The 15,049-nt window shown below is 34.9% G+C and overlaps 1 protein-coding gene across 4 annotated transcripts; it reads right to left on the minus strand.

Annotated features, from left to right (window-relative positions):
* Window positions 1-3,283: 3,283 nt before the first annotated feature.
* On the minus strand, window positions 3,284-14,606 carry LOC105962683 (UBQ, helicase-c and DEAD-like helicase domain-containing protein). 4 transcript variants are annotated; one of them, XM_012987001.2, is made up of 27 exons: window positions 14,166-14,606; window positions 13,370-14,065; window positions 12,597-12,708; window positions 12,392-12,489; window positions 11,182-11,340; window positions 10,590-10,658; window positions 10,337-10,459; window positions 10,113-10,262; window positions 9,867-9,998; window positions 9,694-9,773; window positions 9,448-9,542; window positions 9,278-9,345; window positions 9,059-9,160; window positions 8,911-8,984; window positions 7,760-7,867; window positions 7,585-7,660; window positions 7,006-7,142; window positions 6,763-6,922; window positions 6,505-6,684; window positions 6,031-6,147; window positions 5,612-5,767; window positions 4,790-4,954; window positions 4,607-4,719; window positions 4,230-4,353; window positions 3,675-3,770; window positions 3,532-3,594; window positions 3,284-3,447 (listed from the first exon to the last, which is right to left on the minus strand). In XM_012987001.2, the coding sequence occupies exons 1-27, from the start codon at window positions 14,307-14,309 to the stop codon at window positions 3,388-3,390; spliced, it is 3,657 nt and encodes a 1,218-aa protein (XP_012842455.2). In that variant the 5' UTR covers window positions 14,310-14,606; the 3' UTR covers window positions 3,284-3,387. The 4 variants fall into 4 exon arrangements, 1 of the variants encoding a protein (XP_012842455.2); XR_016033413.1 differs by lacking the exons at window positions 3,284-3,447; window positions 3,532-3,594; window positions 4,607-4,719; XR_016033415.1 differs by lacking the exons at window positions 3,284-3,447; window positions 3,532-3,594; window positions 3,675-3,770; window positions 4,607-4,719 and having other exon boundaries at window positions 4,232-4,353; window positions 5,595-5,767.
* Between the last annotated feature and the right edge of the window lie 443 nt (window positions 14,607-15,049).

Genomic DNA, 15,049 nt, shown 5'->3' on the forward strand with positions numbered 1-15,049 from the left:
CTACCGTTCGTTGTAGGTATTCCCTGTGGGATCGTAGGGTTATAAAGGTGGGAAATTCCTTCTATAATCTTCAATACGTGTCATGGCATAGGGTTATAAAGGTGGGATATTCTCACTCTATGGTCTTGGGATCATAGCGTTATAAAAGTGGGAAGTATCTCACTCTATGCGTGTGGCAATTATGTGAATGAAGAACGCCGACGAAAAAGGGAAGTATATGATTGTTTTACTTTATGTTGTATGTTCATGTATAAGATATATGTATGTATATATATATATGTATAGATATATGTATGCTCTATGTGCTATGTGTATTCGATAATACTTCAAGATTCTCATTGAATCCTCAAAGGCTCATATAGGTGTTGTATGTTTGTAGGTATACACGATTTGGAGCCCGAGGAGTGAAGTTGGGAATCGAGCTCGAGAATCGGAAGGAGATCGTATAGAGGGGTTGTGGATTGTGTTGGCTCTTAACTTAGTTATGTGGTTCTATTTGTATAATATGCTTGTAAAGACTTTTGATACAGTTGTAGGTATTTTCTACCGTTCGCTTCCTCCGATCGGTGGGAATTATTAAAAGACAATAAGTGTAATAGTAATTAGGATTACCCTATTTTGGAAAATTAATCGGTAATCCGTAGCCTTTTGTAAGCGAAAGCAAATTTTCACTATTTATATGCATGCATGCTTTCGGCTAGTAACTTCTTCGTATTTTGTCTCGATGTTCTAAAATTATTTTCATATAGGTTTTCTGCTTAGAAAATGATGAAATTTTAGACGTGTCTGCATCTCTCTGTTCTCATCATATTGATAGGTCCTTTGCATTATTTGGGTAAGTATTCAATTAGTTATGATTTATTTCTCACTACTGCATTGAAACAAGGCCATTCGGGTGTTTTCTGGTATAACTGGAGTTTTACTCACTCAAATGCCTTTCTTCTACTTGGAAAATGTTTTAAACTTAGTTTTATGCCTTAGGGTAAAATTTGGTAGTTTTTGGGTCAGTGAGGAATTTATTACGAATTTTCAAAACCCCCTCCTCTGTTCTGGATTTTAAACTGAGTGACTGTGCCATTTTATTTATTTCTCCTAAATGGCCATGAATCTTTCAAAACTGTTTCGACTGAGTGATCTAGACCCGTGTTAGATGGTATGGTGTTAATTTGGGGTCATTTGCATGAGTAGTTTAAGAGGAATTAATATTTAAAGCTTCTACCTTGAATCTGTCCGCATTTGTATTAAGTCCATCATGCCTAGTTATTTTCTAGTCTTGCATGTAGCATGCATTGGTGTTAATTGATTGATTAGGGTTTAGTATGCTGTGACCTCTCTCCCTCTGATTTTAAAAAGAAAATTTTTTTACGTAAATTTATATCCACAAAAATCTTGTTTTAAAAGTCTTCCGCTGAGATTACATATAATAAGTGTAATCGAGAGAGGGGTGTCACAGCCTCACACATAACACACACATATATATATATATATATATATATATATATATATATATATATATATATATATATATATATATATATACATACATACATCAAGCAATAGCACATAAATATCAAATCACAAAATTATTATAGCATCATATCTTAAATATATAAATCACACACACTATCACACATCACAGTACACACATACACACGGCGCACACACACACACACACAATTCATGCAGCCCAAAACACAACTAAAAAGAGCATTTAATCACTAAACCATGCCCTTAAAGTACTAACATCTTTATTCCTTCATTGATGGGATTAATCCCACTTTTATTCATTAATTATTGCCAAAAAATTCCTACAACCCCTTAACATAGATCAGTTGCAGAGTTTTAAGCAATAATTCATATTCCCATAATTAATATGTTAAGAATCTCAAAACACAATGATTAAAGCACAAAAGTTCCATTTATGGCACATGCACAACAAATATTTTGAAATAATAGTAAATGATATCCAAAAATTTCCAAATTTAATTTTAGGACTCTTATCTGACTAAATATTCAGACTCAAAAATAATTTTGCAGTTTCATCAAAGATCGAGTTTTTAAAAATTAAAATACTAAGCACATAGTGTTTTAGACAACGAGTGATTTTCTACAAATTACTAACTCCAAACTATGGCCAAATGTCAAATAAACAAACTTCCACTTGCTACCTACTGAAATTTGAAGATTCAAACATTTTTCAAACTGAAAATTCGAGAATTGCAGATTAGCCCTTAAGATTCCTAGATCTACACATGCAACCCCAAAAATCTTAAAAACTCACTTTCTTTTGCCAAAATTCCCAAAAATACGAAATATTTAAATCTCTAACAACAACATACTTAGATTCGCATATTATATCATGGATTAGACATGCAAGAACATAAATTGCAAGATTAGCATAATATTTCGGTTTTTACACAAAAGCCCTAATTTTTTAAAAGTGGAGCAATCCTTTAGATAATTTTGAAAACTCTTTCCCATACTCTTTAATTGCAGCAAGAAATTCGAGATTTCTTACCTAATACCGAAATAAAAGGGGTGTTGGCCGAAAGAAAAACCTTCAAAAGAAAAGAGGGTTTTTTAGAGGAAGAATAAGAAGGGAAAAACGAAGACCTTCTAAACAAAATGTTACCTCCTTTAAGAGGTTGCTCCACAATCGAATCAAGCAAGTTGAATGGAGAATGGGAGGGCTTTGATATCAAGTTGGGAGGAATTTTGATCTCCCGTAAGAGGGCAAGTGTTTTTTATGGTGTTTTTAACATACTCAAGAGTGAAACTTATATAGGGGATTTGCATCTTGAGTTCTTAGTATTTTTTTCTTGGAGGAAGAGGAGGTGGTAGCCAATGGAGGTGGTGGTGCTTCGGTGGTGATGGTGAGAAAAGCCAAGTGTGGAGTGAGATGGAGAAAGAAGAGAGTGGAAGAGTGTCTTTTGATCTTACTAATCCACATTGAGTGTTGGATTAGTGTAAATCATTACACATGGACATGTGGACAAGCATGCATATTTCTATTTTATGTTCTAATTAATAAAATCACTAATCTCTCTTACATACACATAAAACTGAACACGTATATTTCTATTTTATTTTCTTAGTATTTCAGGATTTTAATTACCGATACTAATACCTTTTTTAATTTTTGTTAACGTCGTTAACATTTTTCACGTTTGACAAATGAACATAAGGAGGCAAATGTTACATATCATACTTCAGGAGGTAAAGTGTTACAAGGGTCATACTTTGAGAGGTATGTGTATTTATATATATATATATATATATATATATCTATCTCCTAACTTTTCCTTTTACATGAGCAAGTAGTAAAATTGCATTAAATTACAACCAAAAATTTCCTAGCCCGTAAAAAAAACCCGAGAAAAACTGGACTCAAGTTGGGGGTGACTCGGCGTTCTCGTTTAAGTTAGATTGCTCAGCATCTATAACACCCTGTTGAAAAAAAGTGGCACACTATTACCAGTGGATAACCGAAACAAAGTCTTTAAATTCCTAGTACGTGTTGTGAGAACAAACCTTAATGATCATTAATGCAGCATCCTTGTGTAGAACCTCATTATACTCGTGACAAGCAACGCTCTGGAGACAACATAATAAGCCAATAAAAGTCTCTAACTAAAATGACAGAAGAGAAAAAAACAATATAATTAAATACTAACTTGTACACAGTTTGGGCAACCAGCATCTCCTGCGCAGTGGCATGAACAAAGCAGTTCTAATGCAGCACTTAACAGTTCCATAAAAATAGGTTGAACCTGCAAAAATGTATACGCAAGTTGTCTTCCATCTTATTAGACCATATCAGAGTAAAAGCAGAAACGAAATATAAATTGGTTACCGATTCAAATTGCATATTCCATATTATAATTCGTCATTAACTAAAACTATAAGGCATCTGCAGGCAAAGAATATTTCAAGTGATACCCCGTCATAAATAATCGAACTGACATCATTTCTACCACCATACCCATGCCAATACGAATCAGCTGAATTTTCACAATGGCCTGAGGTTGTCAGCTTTTCGCTGTCTCATTTAAATTTACAGATCGAGACTTATTAGAAGTAGATATCATTAGACATAGCTCCTTAGATTACCTAAAATATTTACCCTTCTTCATATTGTCTTCCACAAAATAAGACGAAAAATCATAACAAGGGACTATGAACAAACAAAATATAAAAATAACAATAATTGATGTATCGCAGTTTATTACCTTGGCAGAAATGCCTGTACCGCCGGGATGAGGGTCGTAAAGCAGAAGTCTTTCAGGAACATAGCGGTTATCGTGAGGATTTGCGCACTCTGAAGCTAAATCTGATTGGTTGCATATGATAAATCTGCCAACAAATGAGTTAAAGTTAATGATAAATGCTTTTTAAGAGTTTGCAAATTCTATGAAAAATCAATTTCCAGCAACTTATTTCCAGAAAAACTCGTAATCACTTTTCAAAACCTTTTTCAAACACCACCTTAGTGATGGCGTTGAACAGCAAATACGGCAAAACTGGGAGATTCAAGTAACAAAGACACTTTAAGAGGGAAAAGAAATATAATTGTGATTATTCACACATTAGAATGAAGAGAACTCACAAAGGAACTACATTAAGAAGGGTGTGCCCAGCAGCATGTAAGCCCCCGCGAAATGAGTAATGTAAAGCCTCAACAGCTATCTTTACTGACTGTGGAACTCTAATCCAGACAGCCTAATCATATACCAATTCATGTTTAGAAAGATGTAAGAATAACTAAGCTTAGTTAAGATGACGTACGTACCTGCGATTCATAGGAGTAGTCAGGAAGTGAGAGTTCCACAGTATCAAGAACCTGGTTGCTCTTTCTCCATATACGGCGGAAACCAAACCAACTAGTGGTTACTTTGCAAGTATTTGTTTGAGCAGTTGTTGTAAACTGGTGATCCGTGATCCTAGCTGGATAGGCCTATATTTATTCCATAGTTCAGTCACCCTTCGAACAATAGATATTTTTTGGATTGCTCCTAAATCATCGGAAACTATTGACAACAACACATGATGACTCGAAATACTATAGATACAATTTTATTCCCAACAGATTGGAAGGAGTTGGTGGTAGGAGTAGAAGAACTGGTGAAGCTAGCTTGTAATTTATTCAGTATTTCATGCCATCCCCGATTTGTGATTTGCGGGATCAAGATCGAGAGTTGGATAAACAACAAAAGACGAAATCAGAGAATGTTTTAAAACATGCGGATTTACGTGAAGCAGCTAATGCAGATCAATAACGAAACTTGCTAATATATATCCGGAAAGATGGTTAATTTTGTTTTTTTTATCTAACTTTTCGTAATTTCAGCAGCAGTCTATTCCACTTTAGCAATTAGAAATGAAACATAGCAACATTTCTTGAATATGCTAAAAGATGGTTTAAGTGCTGGCTCCTCCCCTCATCCAGAATGTTCTTGCACACAATACCTAAAACCTAAAATTGTCTTATGTTCTATTGATTGAACTGAATAACAAGTTGAAAACTACTAATACCACACGATAAACAGTGTTGTAGAGTGAAGAAAAACGGGGAAAAAAGGAGAAAAGTAAAATACTTGAAATAATCACGTACAATATCACCCCCAATCACATGGATGTCCGTGTAATCACGGGTTTTTGTGTAGTAGTTTACATCAGCAAGTTGGCACCAAGCAGTTTTACTTGATAAATCCAAATGATTTACAAGATAAGTTTTTCCTTGATTCATATACACTGCACCTTCATAAACCTGCAATAAGTAAAATCTCATTAATTGTCCACAGATAGCTTTGTGTGCTATTGTATTAGTTTTTTAATCATCCTATATTATTTGGAAGTTTTCTTTTAAATGTCCATGAAGGAGTAATTTAATACCATCTAAAGAACACTGCGTTTGAATACTACTTTTTTACTAACTCGAAACAAATTTATACAGATCTCATAAACTGTACTGTCGACAAAAGAACGCCAAGTTCAACACTAAATCGCACAGTTTTCATAATTACCACATACCTGAAAGAAAGCTTTACTTTCCTCGATTTCTTCAAGGACTTCATTCTTTATCTTGTCAACTACACTATATCGCACAGTTTCTATGGCCCTAATGTGAACAGCACCTGATGGAGATTTCTGAAACAAATATATAAGTAGCAAATCAGACTTTCACAAAGTAAACCAGAACTCCAACTCAAGGTTGACATGCTCACTTGTAAAAATGTATTCACTGAGAGTCTAGAAGAATGGTGAGACAACATAATAATATTAGAGTATATGTCTAGGGTTCAAATCCTGCCCCACCTCTACTTCCCCAATTTGTAATAGGGTTTGAATTTTAAAAAAGAGAATAAATAAATTAAATAAATAAATAACAACATAATAGCTATACTAACAGAAGATCTATACTTCAGATGTACATCAATATAGCATGATATATATATATGACCTAATTCGGGATCAGAATAATGACAAGAAGAATCACGAAATTACCTCATGACCAATGTAGGTCCACATCCTAGAAGCACAATCACGAGATGGATCAGTTGTCAGGAAGCCTTTGTTTTGAAGTCTCGTAATGGAGCCCTCTAAGGCAGGACCAAAGTACTTCTCGTCGTGAACCAAACTCAATGGGTGTTCAAGAGCAGCACATGACAAGTGCTGCTGCAGCACCTATAATAGTGGAAATAAAATTCAAACATTTACCGATGACATAATTCAAAATGAAATGCAAATATTGACGTAGTAGACCTGATCATTATTCGGATCAACATGGCAACACTCGATTGGACCTCTGAAGAGTTTATGCGGAAACTTCATGAAGTACTGATCTAAAGGTCCTTCAAATGCAATGTATATAGCAAGTGACGACTTTTCTCGTCTTCCTGCCCTTCCAGCTTGTTGCCACAGACTAGATACCAGTAAAAAAAAAATTAACAATAATTAAATTAAAATGCAAGACCTGTTTAAGAATTGATACAACCAAAAATATACCTTGCTATGGTACCAGGAAATCCAAGATGGAGTGTGACATCAATGTGACCTACATCAATGCCCAACTCGAGAGCATTTGTGGCAGCAATACCACATATATTACCATTGAATAAATCACTCTCGATTCTTCTCCTATCCTGTTCTATTAGCTATAGGGTTAAAAAAGGAATTTTATACTGAAGAGCTTCTAATATATATATCAATGTTAAAATAGCATTTTCACACAGACGAAGATGACGTGAAAATATCATGCGACCTTACGAACAGAATCCTTGAATATCTTAAAATGCCACCAAGAAAGGGATTGTTGATTAAGAGAAACATTAGCAAAGAGATTTAGATATTTACTGATGTCGATTGGGCTTGCGATATTACAGACACAAGATCTACAACAGGCTATTGTACTTACGTTTGGGGAAATCTAGTCGCATGGAGAAGTAAAAATCAGAGAGTAGCAAAAGGGATCTAGCCACATGAGCATGTACAATGTGTTCCAATGCATGTACAGTAGAGTGAGAGATAAAATAGAAGTTAATAAAGTCTTGAATACTTGAAGAAGAACAAGAAGAAGAAACTGACCTCAGCAATATAGCCTCCGCGGTAAGAATGCACTTTATCTACTAGATGAGGAGCTGATTCTTGAAGAATTTCATGCCTTTTTACAAATAAAAAAAATTTAAAAAATTATTAAGCCCATCAAATTTTTGATAGAATCGACTCATAGATAATCTAAAATATGAGGTTTTATACTTACGTGTAGCAGAGAACAAGTTCACAAAGTTTGCGTGTTTTACAAAATGCAATACAACGTAACCCATGCTGAACCATTTCCGCAAAGAGGTGTGAGGCCTCTAAAATAGGACTGCAAAATAAGTATCACATTGCATAAACATCAAAACATATTCTTACAAAATAGTGAAGAAACAAAATTGACTTCATCAAATCATAAAACACTTGGAAAATATCAAATATGCGCTCCAATAACAATCAGACAACTATGCTGAGAATTTATTGACTTATGTGTTCTAATCATTGTCCGATGCTTGCAAATGACTAACATATCTACATGGTTTCCTTCTACAATATATTACACATGTTACTTCTGGTGCTAACTTGTTACTGACTTAATACTTCCTTCTCTCCAACAGAGTCCACTGCACTTCGACTATAGGAATTTAAGAGATGCATAGTCAGAATCTACCTTAACAAACTTTCTTTTCCACATTCACAACAAGCTTTTCAACTTTACAATTCCTTCTTTATTTAATTCTCACCTTAAGTTCCACTTGATACATTTACTTTCAAATATGTCACCAATATATAACATTTCCAATAAAAATATCTTTTTTTTTTAACATTTCGGTAGTAGGTAAAGATAATTCCTGTCACCTATAGAAGTCTCAAAGTTGAGAAAAACATTCTGTCGACATTCTGTGGGAACCGAACTCCTTAAGACGGCCTTTTAGGCTTTTTGACAGACCGTGGGGCTAATGTAAGTCATGGCTACAATTACACAATCTTCTATCGACTCACTTACAATTTCCAGGCGTCATCATTTAAAGCTGCAACTACATGCTCCAAATATGACTCCCTTCTTCAATTACCTTAACTTTGTCCTGTCTCTGCCCATGTAATGGCAAAAATCTTGCATTCAGGTTTTTACTCGGATGATTTTCTAAACTGTTTGGACAATTATTATGATTTCTAATAGCATTTTTTATAGGTATAACTTCAATCCAAGCCCACGAAGAAAACTTTAATAGGTGCTACTCAAAAAGAATGACAATAAATAAAACATAGCAACATATTCTAAAATTACTCTTGGTTATGGTCGATTCAAAAACATGAATATAAAGTTCGGTCATAAATAACATTTCATGATCGTAGAGGTAAAGTAGGTATCACCTTGAGCGTCCAGCAATGACATTTTTTTCAACATATTGTTTAGCCTCCAAGCCCGTCTTTTTCCTCTTCCAAACCTTGAAAATGGAAATAATGCTATAATTTACTTAATTCCATTTGAAGTTTGGAGATCCACTAAGCAACGTCTTACAGTTTTCAGGCATAAAGGAGGATTCCAGAGCATAAAAAGCTTCAAACCGGAAGGGCTACCATCATTATCAATTAACTCGACAGCTGGTAGATTTGCTAGCTCCTGTAAAACCATTTAAAAGAACAATGAAGAGAGGGATATGAGAAACGGATGCAGATATATGAAGCTTAAATCTGGAAGGGGATGTATGCTTATATATATTCTGAAGAGAAAAATTACCATAGCATGCTCCTGGGGGTTGGCAGAAGTCGCAGTGCTGAATACAAAAGAAGGGTCACTGCTGTACACTGAATATAAAGGAAGTTCTATAAGTAAGATTCAATTTTAGTGAAATTAGCCGGATGAAAAATACCGGCGACAAGCATAAATTACAAAAAAGGGGAACATACAATGAGAACAGATTCGACGAAGCCTTCTAAATATTAGAGCAGAATTACAACCGAATGCCCCCTTATAAGAATGCGCTTCATCAATCACGATAAATCTGTCAACCAAAAAAATTAAGAATTTATACACTTAATACGAACAAGTGATGCAATAACACAATAAACTGTTCATCATAGAAGCAAGAGGTTATTTGAGAAGTCATCAAGTCACCCTAAAAATGATACATATATACAAGCAGCAAGAAGTACCTCAGATTTGACAATATTCGTCTAAAATGTCCGTGGAATGGTAAAATTGAGACGTGTAGCATGTCTGGGTTCGTTATTAACTGCATATTGTTGGGTGAAGGTATAAAAAAAATGATGGTCCATCGTAGAGAATCCATTCCAAGAAAAAACAAAAAAAAAAAAAGCTAAAATACCAGTCGGGCATTATCTCGCAACCACAGTCTATCTTCCTGAGAAGTGTCCCCGTCATATACCCCAATATTTATGCTATCATCAAGCCCGTGTGTAATAGCCAACAAAGCTCTCAACTGATCTTGAGCTAATGCCTACATCCAAGATGGGCTATTTAAGTAATGCCAAAATGCATATGACAATAATGACTCGAGCTCTTATCCAAATAACATAACCATTAAAGAAATAGCAAATCTGAGATATCAAACCTTTGTAGGGAAAAGATAGAGAGCACATGCTAATGGATTTTGGGCTAATACTTCCAAAACTGGAATATTGTAACAAAGGGATTTCCCGCTAGATGTCATGGTTGCCACAACTACATGTTTACCAGCAAGGGAGGCTTTAATTGATTCCGCCTGAACATTCTTTCATAGTTAAGTGAAATCCATAGGAAGTGCTGTAAAATCCACTATGTGAAATATATTCTTACCTGGTGGCTATACAATCTAGTAACGCCCACACGGTTGAGTGCAGACTTGATATTCTCAGAGAGATGAGAAGGGATCTCGACATACTTAGCATTCCTCGCATTTATCTCTTCAATGTGAACCACCTGTGCCAGATAATTATTAACTACTCATTACAGTTCTGCAAATGAGAGTTTCTGTACGATAAAGAAATCAAAGGAGGCATGAAAAAAAAAAGTAAAGAAAATAAGTAAGAGAAAAAATGGTGTCAAAGACCTGTCCCCGAGATCCTAGACCACTTCGTAGATGCTCGACCATTTCCTCTGGTAGCAATGATTTCGTGTCCTGCTAAATCAGGAGTATCAACGGTGTTAAGAATCAAGATATATTCAAAAATTTAACCGTCAGACCCCGAATGAATGAGCAGACCACTTTTTTACTGTTATTTATAATCTGAATTTTGCAACTGCTTATATAACAAACGTTTCTGCATTCTTATATTCTTTCAATAATCATAAAACACGAAGGTTTTCAAATTTGATGACTGTGTCAGAGAATGCATATACATGAGTTAGAATATGACCTCCAGCAATAGAGAGGAAAGACTCCTTAAACAACCATAAGGACAAAAACATTTACTGTTGTTGCAATACAAAAATAGGAGTGACAAAGAAGAAAATATTCGCAATATATCAGCTGAGGGACAATTGATCCTAGAAGAATATATATAGTACCATGCAGTTCACACTTTAAGAGCTAAAATTCAGGACTATTGATTTGTCCTTTCAATTGTCACCATGATCTTGTTGACGCAATACTACAAGAATAACCACTGACAATAACTCTGGGACGATAAGATTTGGCTTACATGACACGGTGCTTCATAAGAATGAGAACTTGAAGCAGGAGAGTTTTTACTCCTCTCTCGTTTCACTTTAGTTTCGGCTGCTGTAGTTTCAGCTTTCTTTACAAAATCCAGAAGATCTTCTAATGAGAAAGAATTGACCATCTTTGATCCTTCCTTAAACTGCATTGCAAAAGTTTTAAGCATTTAGCACTGAAAAACAGATATGCCACTGTGGCAGGAGAACCGCAATTTTCAAATTGAGCAAATCTTAGTTTAGTAGGCCTTACTCAGTTCCTTTTCCATCACTTAATTCAAAACTGAAATTGTGAATTGGTCTAAATCTAACACATGTTCACTTACATAATTTATCCGAACTCTTCAACATGATTGTTTTTGCCAAGCTTTGTGAAGATTTCCGTACCATCATTGGAACCTATTTAGCAAGTTTTATTAAATACTCTATTTACCAGATTTGTCTCTTCTACCGTATTTTTCGACTCTATTCACTAAAAACCATCAATATTGGAACAGATTTACTTGCATCCCTAACTCCATGAGCTATCAAATAATTATGTTGTCCAAAGTTTTCAAGTCCATGTTAAATAAATATAGTTGAATTATATTCGTTATATTTTTACTATTTAAACTTTTGACTGTTTTCTTTATATAGAGAGGTCGTATGAAGATGCATTAAGATAGACAGTTCACAACCTAGTCTTATTTATCTTTGATATCTTGTTCTATTATTTGATATCAAGTATATCTTCAGATACAATAGAGAGCATCTGCACACAATTCATTGGTTGTTTTCTATTTGGTATTTTGTGGGCTTGCCAAGTGTAATATTCAATACTTGGTAGAACTTTTTCTAATTCGCTAATGCTTCCATGCTTTTCCCCCTGAATTCTTTGTAGGACATAAAAACGATGCACACCTTAACAAATAGCTGGACTTCATATATGAAGGAGTAGAGAATGGATAAATAGCTATAGGTTGTATTAAGCAATAATGTCATTTTGGTAAGAACAAAGTTACTAAACCAAGTGCAAAACCAAAGTGTTCGTTCGTTAACTCAACTAAATAACAGCAAAGTTGATTAGTTGGAATATTTCTAAATAATTGAAATAGATGAAATAATTCCAACAAGTGCACAATATCAGCAAAAAATGGGACATAAAAGGATAAGTAATGAAATCTCAGAGGTACGAGGGAGTAGAATAGTTTAATGTACCATCAATGACTTTGCTGCCTCTGAAAGAATAGTTTTCAAGGATGTTTCTCTTTTCTTCATTGCATTTATAATCTTAGACCTAGGTAACCGTTTTGCAGCTTTCAAGATATATATTATCAATTTGTAGAAAATAAATTGAGTAAGTTTGTCAGAAAAAAAAATTCTTTTGTAATTCAAATTAATTGAGCATGTATAAGTAAAATACTTGTGATACGTTGATCTTCATGCTGGTGATTTGTTTCTTCTCCGTACTTGGTAATAACAAGGGCACCGTTTACTTTTGTTGCCTCTACTTCATTGCTAACAATACGTATCACCTGAGAGGAATAAGAACAAATGCTCATATATTTGAAATTCTGATAGAAAATAGAATATAGATAAAACTAAGTGGATTTTGGCATGATGCACTGTCAATTACTGATAAATTAATCAACTACTAAACGGTCAGCACCGCGGACACTCCTCCACATATATTCTTAACATGATATCGGAAAAAATAATGAGATATTTGTGGTGTATTTTTTGCTGAAATCGGACATTATTGGGAAAGATTAACCAAACATGAGTGAATACATATATGCAATGAGACCTAAACTCGGGGATGGGAATGTAACTATCCAGTATTTGGTTAAGGTAAATGGGATTTCCAATAAGTCCACGGCCAGAAGGGGTTAAATGTTAGCTGGTATCGAAACTTAAGGGGGCGTTGTTGTAATTGTCTAGGTTTATTAAAAACCGACTTCAAGGAAAATAGGTGTAGTTTACAAAAATAGCATTTAGAATTAAGACAGACCACCCACACCTCATATTCAGTAATACCGCGACATAGTTCTTTTAAGAACTTATTAGAACTATGACAATCAAATATCAAACAATAAGAGAAGAGGATGGGTAATCATCTTCGATTCAAATGCACCACAAAACCCGAGGATTATGAGATGGGAGCATAGTTTCTAATTATATAATGAAATGAATTACCTGAGGACAAACTTGAGAGAGAAGCTCCAGGTCAGCAATCCCGGGCCTAAAGCCAAATAAATGGAGTTGGTCAAGCGGTCCTTTGAATGCACTGAATGTAATATTTTTCTGCCAAAGCTGAAGGCACGCTGAGTAAATGTTTAGGAAAGAAAATGCCCTTATTATGTCCTTCACCCACAGAGGACAGACGCATAATTCACCGTCCGATAGAGCATTAGCATTAGCTTCTCTCATCACACAACACCCTGTAGCTGGACTACTTAAACAACATAAAGAATCCATAAACTCAATAAACGTTTTAATACTCTGTTCATCAAACATATTACCGCCACAAGTCTGTAATATGCTTAGTAAAACATCATATGAAGGTCCTTTCTCTTTACCCTTACCCAATGCATTCTTTGTGGAGATTCCCCCCCTATCACGGGCATTCTCATTTTCAGAATTCGTGGACTTCGGTTCAACCTCGGGTAACTTTGCACAGTTGGAAGTATATTGAATAGACGAGAGGTCTTGCATCAAGTCAGACCATGCGGACTCAGCTAATTCAGTCTCGAATTTATGATTAGGGTTAGGATCTTCTGAGGGAGTTTCAACTCTATGCCTATCCTTTTTCACAAACGGGACAACAACTAAAAAATCCCCAAACCCAATCGAATACCTACTAATCTCGCTCTGCAACTTCAATTTCACACCCTGCCACCAAAAAAGGAAAAATATCAAAGAAATACTATGGAATCAGCATTTCGTCAAACACATTTAAAGCAGAAAAGAAAAGAAGGTTTGAGAAAAATGCCTTGAAGAAAATGTGGAAATTAGGTGAAGAAGAAGCCGGAGGGAAACATTGGTTGAGGATGAGCTTTAGGTCTAGAACTGTGTTGTTTGGTTCAATTGAAACTCGGATTGATTCACCTGTCAAGCTACGCACTTCAATTTCCATTTCTCTCAAAGTCAAATTGATTGATTACCACCGTCTCCAATTTTGCTCTTCCATTTTCGGTAGATTATATATAAATAACCTTGTCAGGAAAACTGAAATTATGAAAACCTATTTGGCGGGGTCGAGAGTTAGCAGTTGAAAGTCACGTGCTTGTCATCTCCAATGGAGGTCTACGAATCAAATGGCATTACACCTATTTTGATTTTTTGCATTCCAAAAAGTAACCAACGGGAGAGGCATTTAAATTCATCAAATATCAACTGTCAAATATCGATTCAATACTCTATTTTTCCTTTCTTTTCTCTCTCTTTTTTGTTTATATGTTTATATCTATTTAACCGAACCGTGGTCTAAGTGTTTTTTAAGAGGAACTAAACCGGTTTGATCAGAACTGGAATCGGAATTGAAAAAATCGGTTCCGTTCCGGTTCTGTTTCCCCTTTTTTTTTAACCGCTAACTGCCGGTTAGAACCAGTCTAATCGATTTTTTTTTTAAATAAAACATAAATATTAGGATTAATGAGATATACCCCCGCATAGGGCTGAAAGTCGGAAGGATCGGATCGGAATTAGCCTTTTCGGAATATTTCCAAAAAATTTCGGAAGTACAAAATCAATTCTAATTCCAATTCCAAAATTTTCGGAATCTAAAAATTCATTCCAATTCCAAAAGGCCCGGAAATTTCGGAATTTCGGAAATTTTTCGGAAATGACATAAGTATTAAAATTTCGAAACTTCGC

Source organism: Erythranthe guttata, chromosome 9, assembly GCF_056151865.1.
Source record: "Erythranthe guttata isolate IM_541 chromosome 9, IM_541, whole genome shotgun sequence".
In the NCBI taxonomy this organism is placed as follows: Eukaryota; Viridiplantae; Streptophyta; class Magnoliopsida; order Lamiales; family Phrymaceae; genus Erythranthe; species Erythranthe guttata.

Coding starts and splice junctions, on each gene's coding strand:
- LOC105962683 (XM_012987001.2), bottom strand. CDS start 14,309: ATGGAAATTGAAGTGCGTAGCTTGACAGGTGAATCAATCCGAGTTTCA. Junction 9,543..9,693: donor CGAATATTGTCAAATCTGAG/GTACTTCTTGCT, acceptor TTTGGTTGACAG/ATTTATCGTGATTGATGAAG. Junction 3,595..3,674: donor GTTGCCCAAACTGTGTACAA/GTTAGTATTTAA, acceptor TGTTGTCTCCAG/AGCGTTGCTTGTCACGAGTA.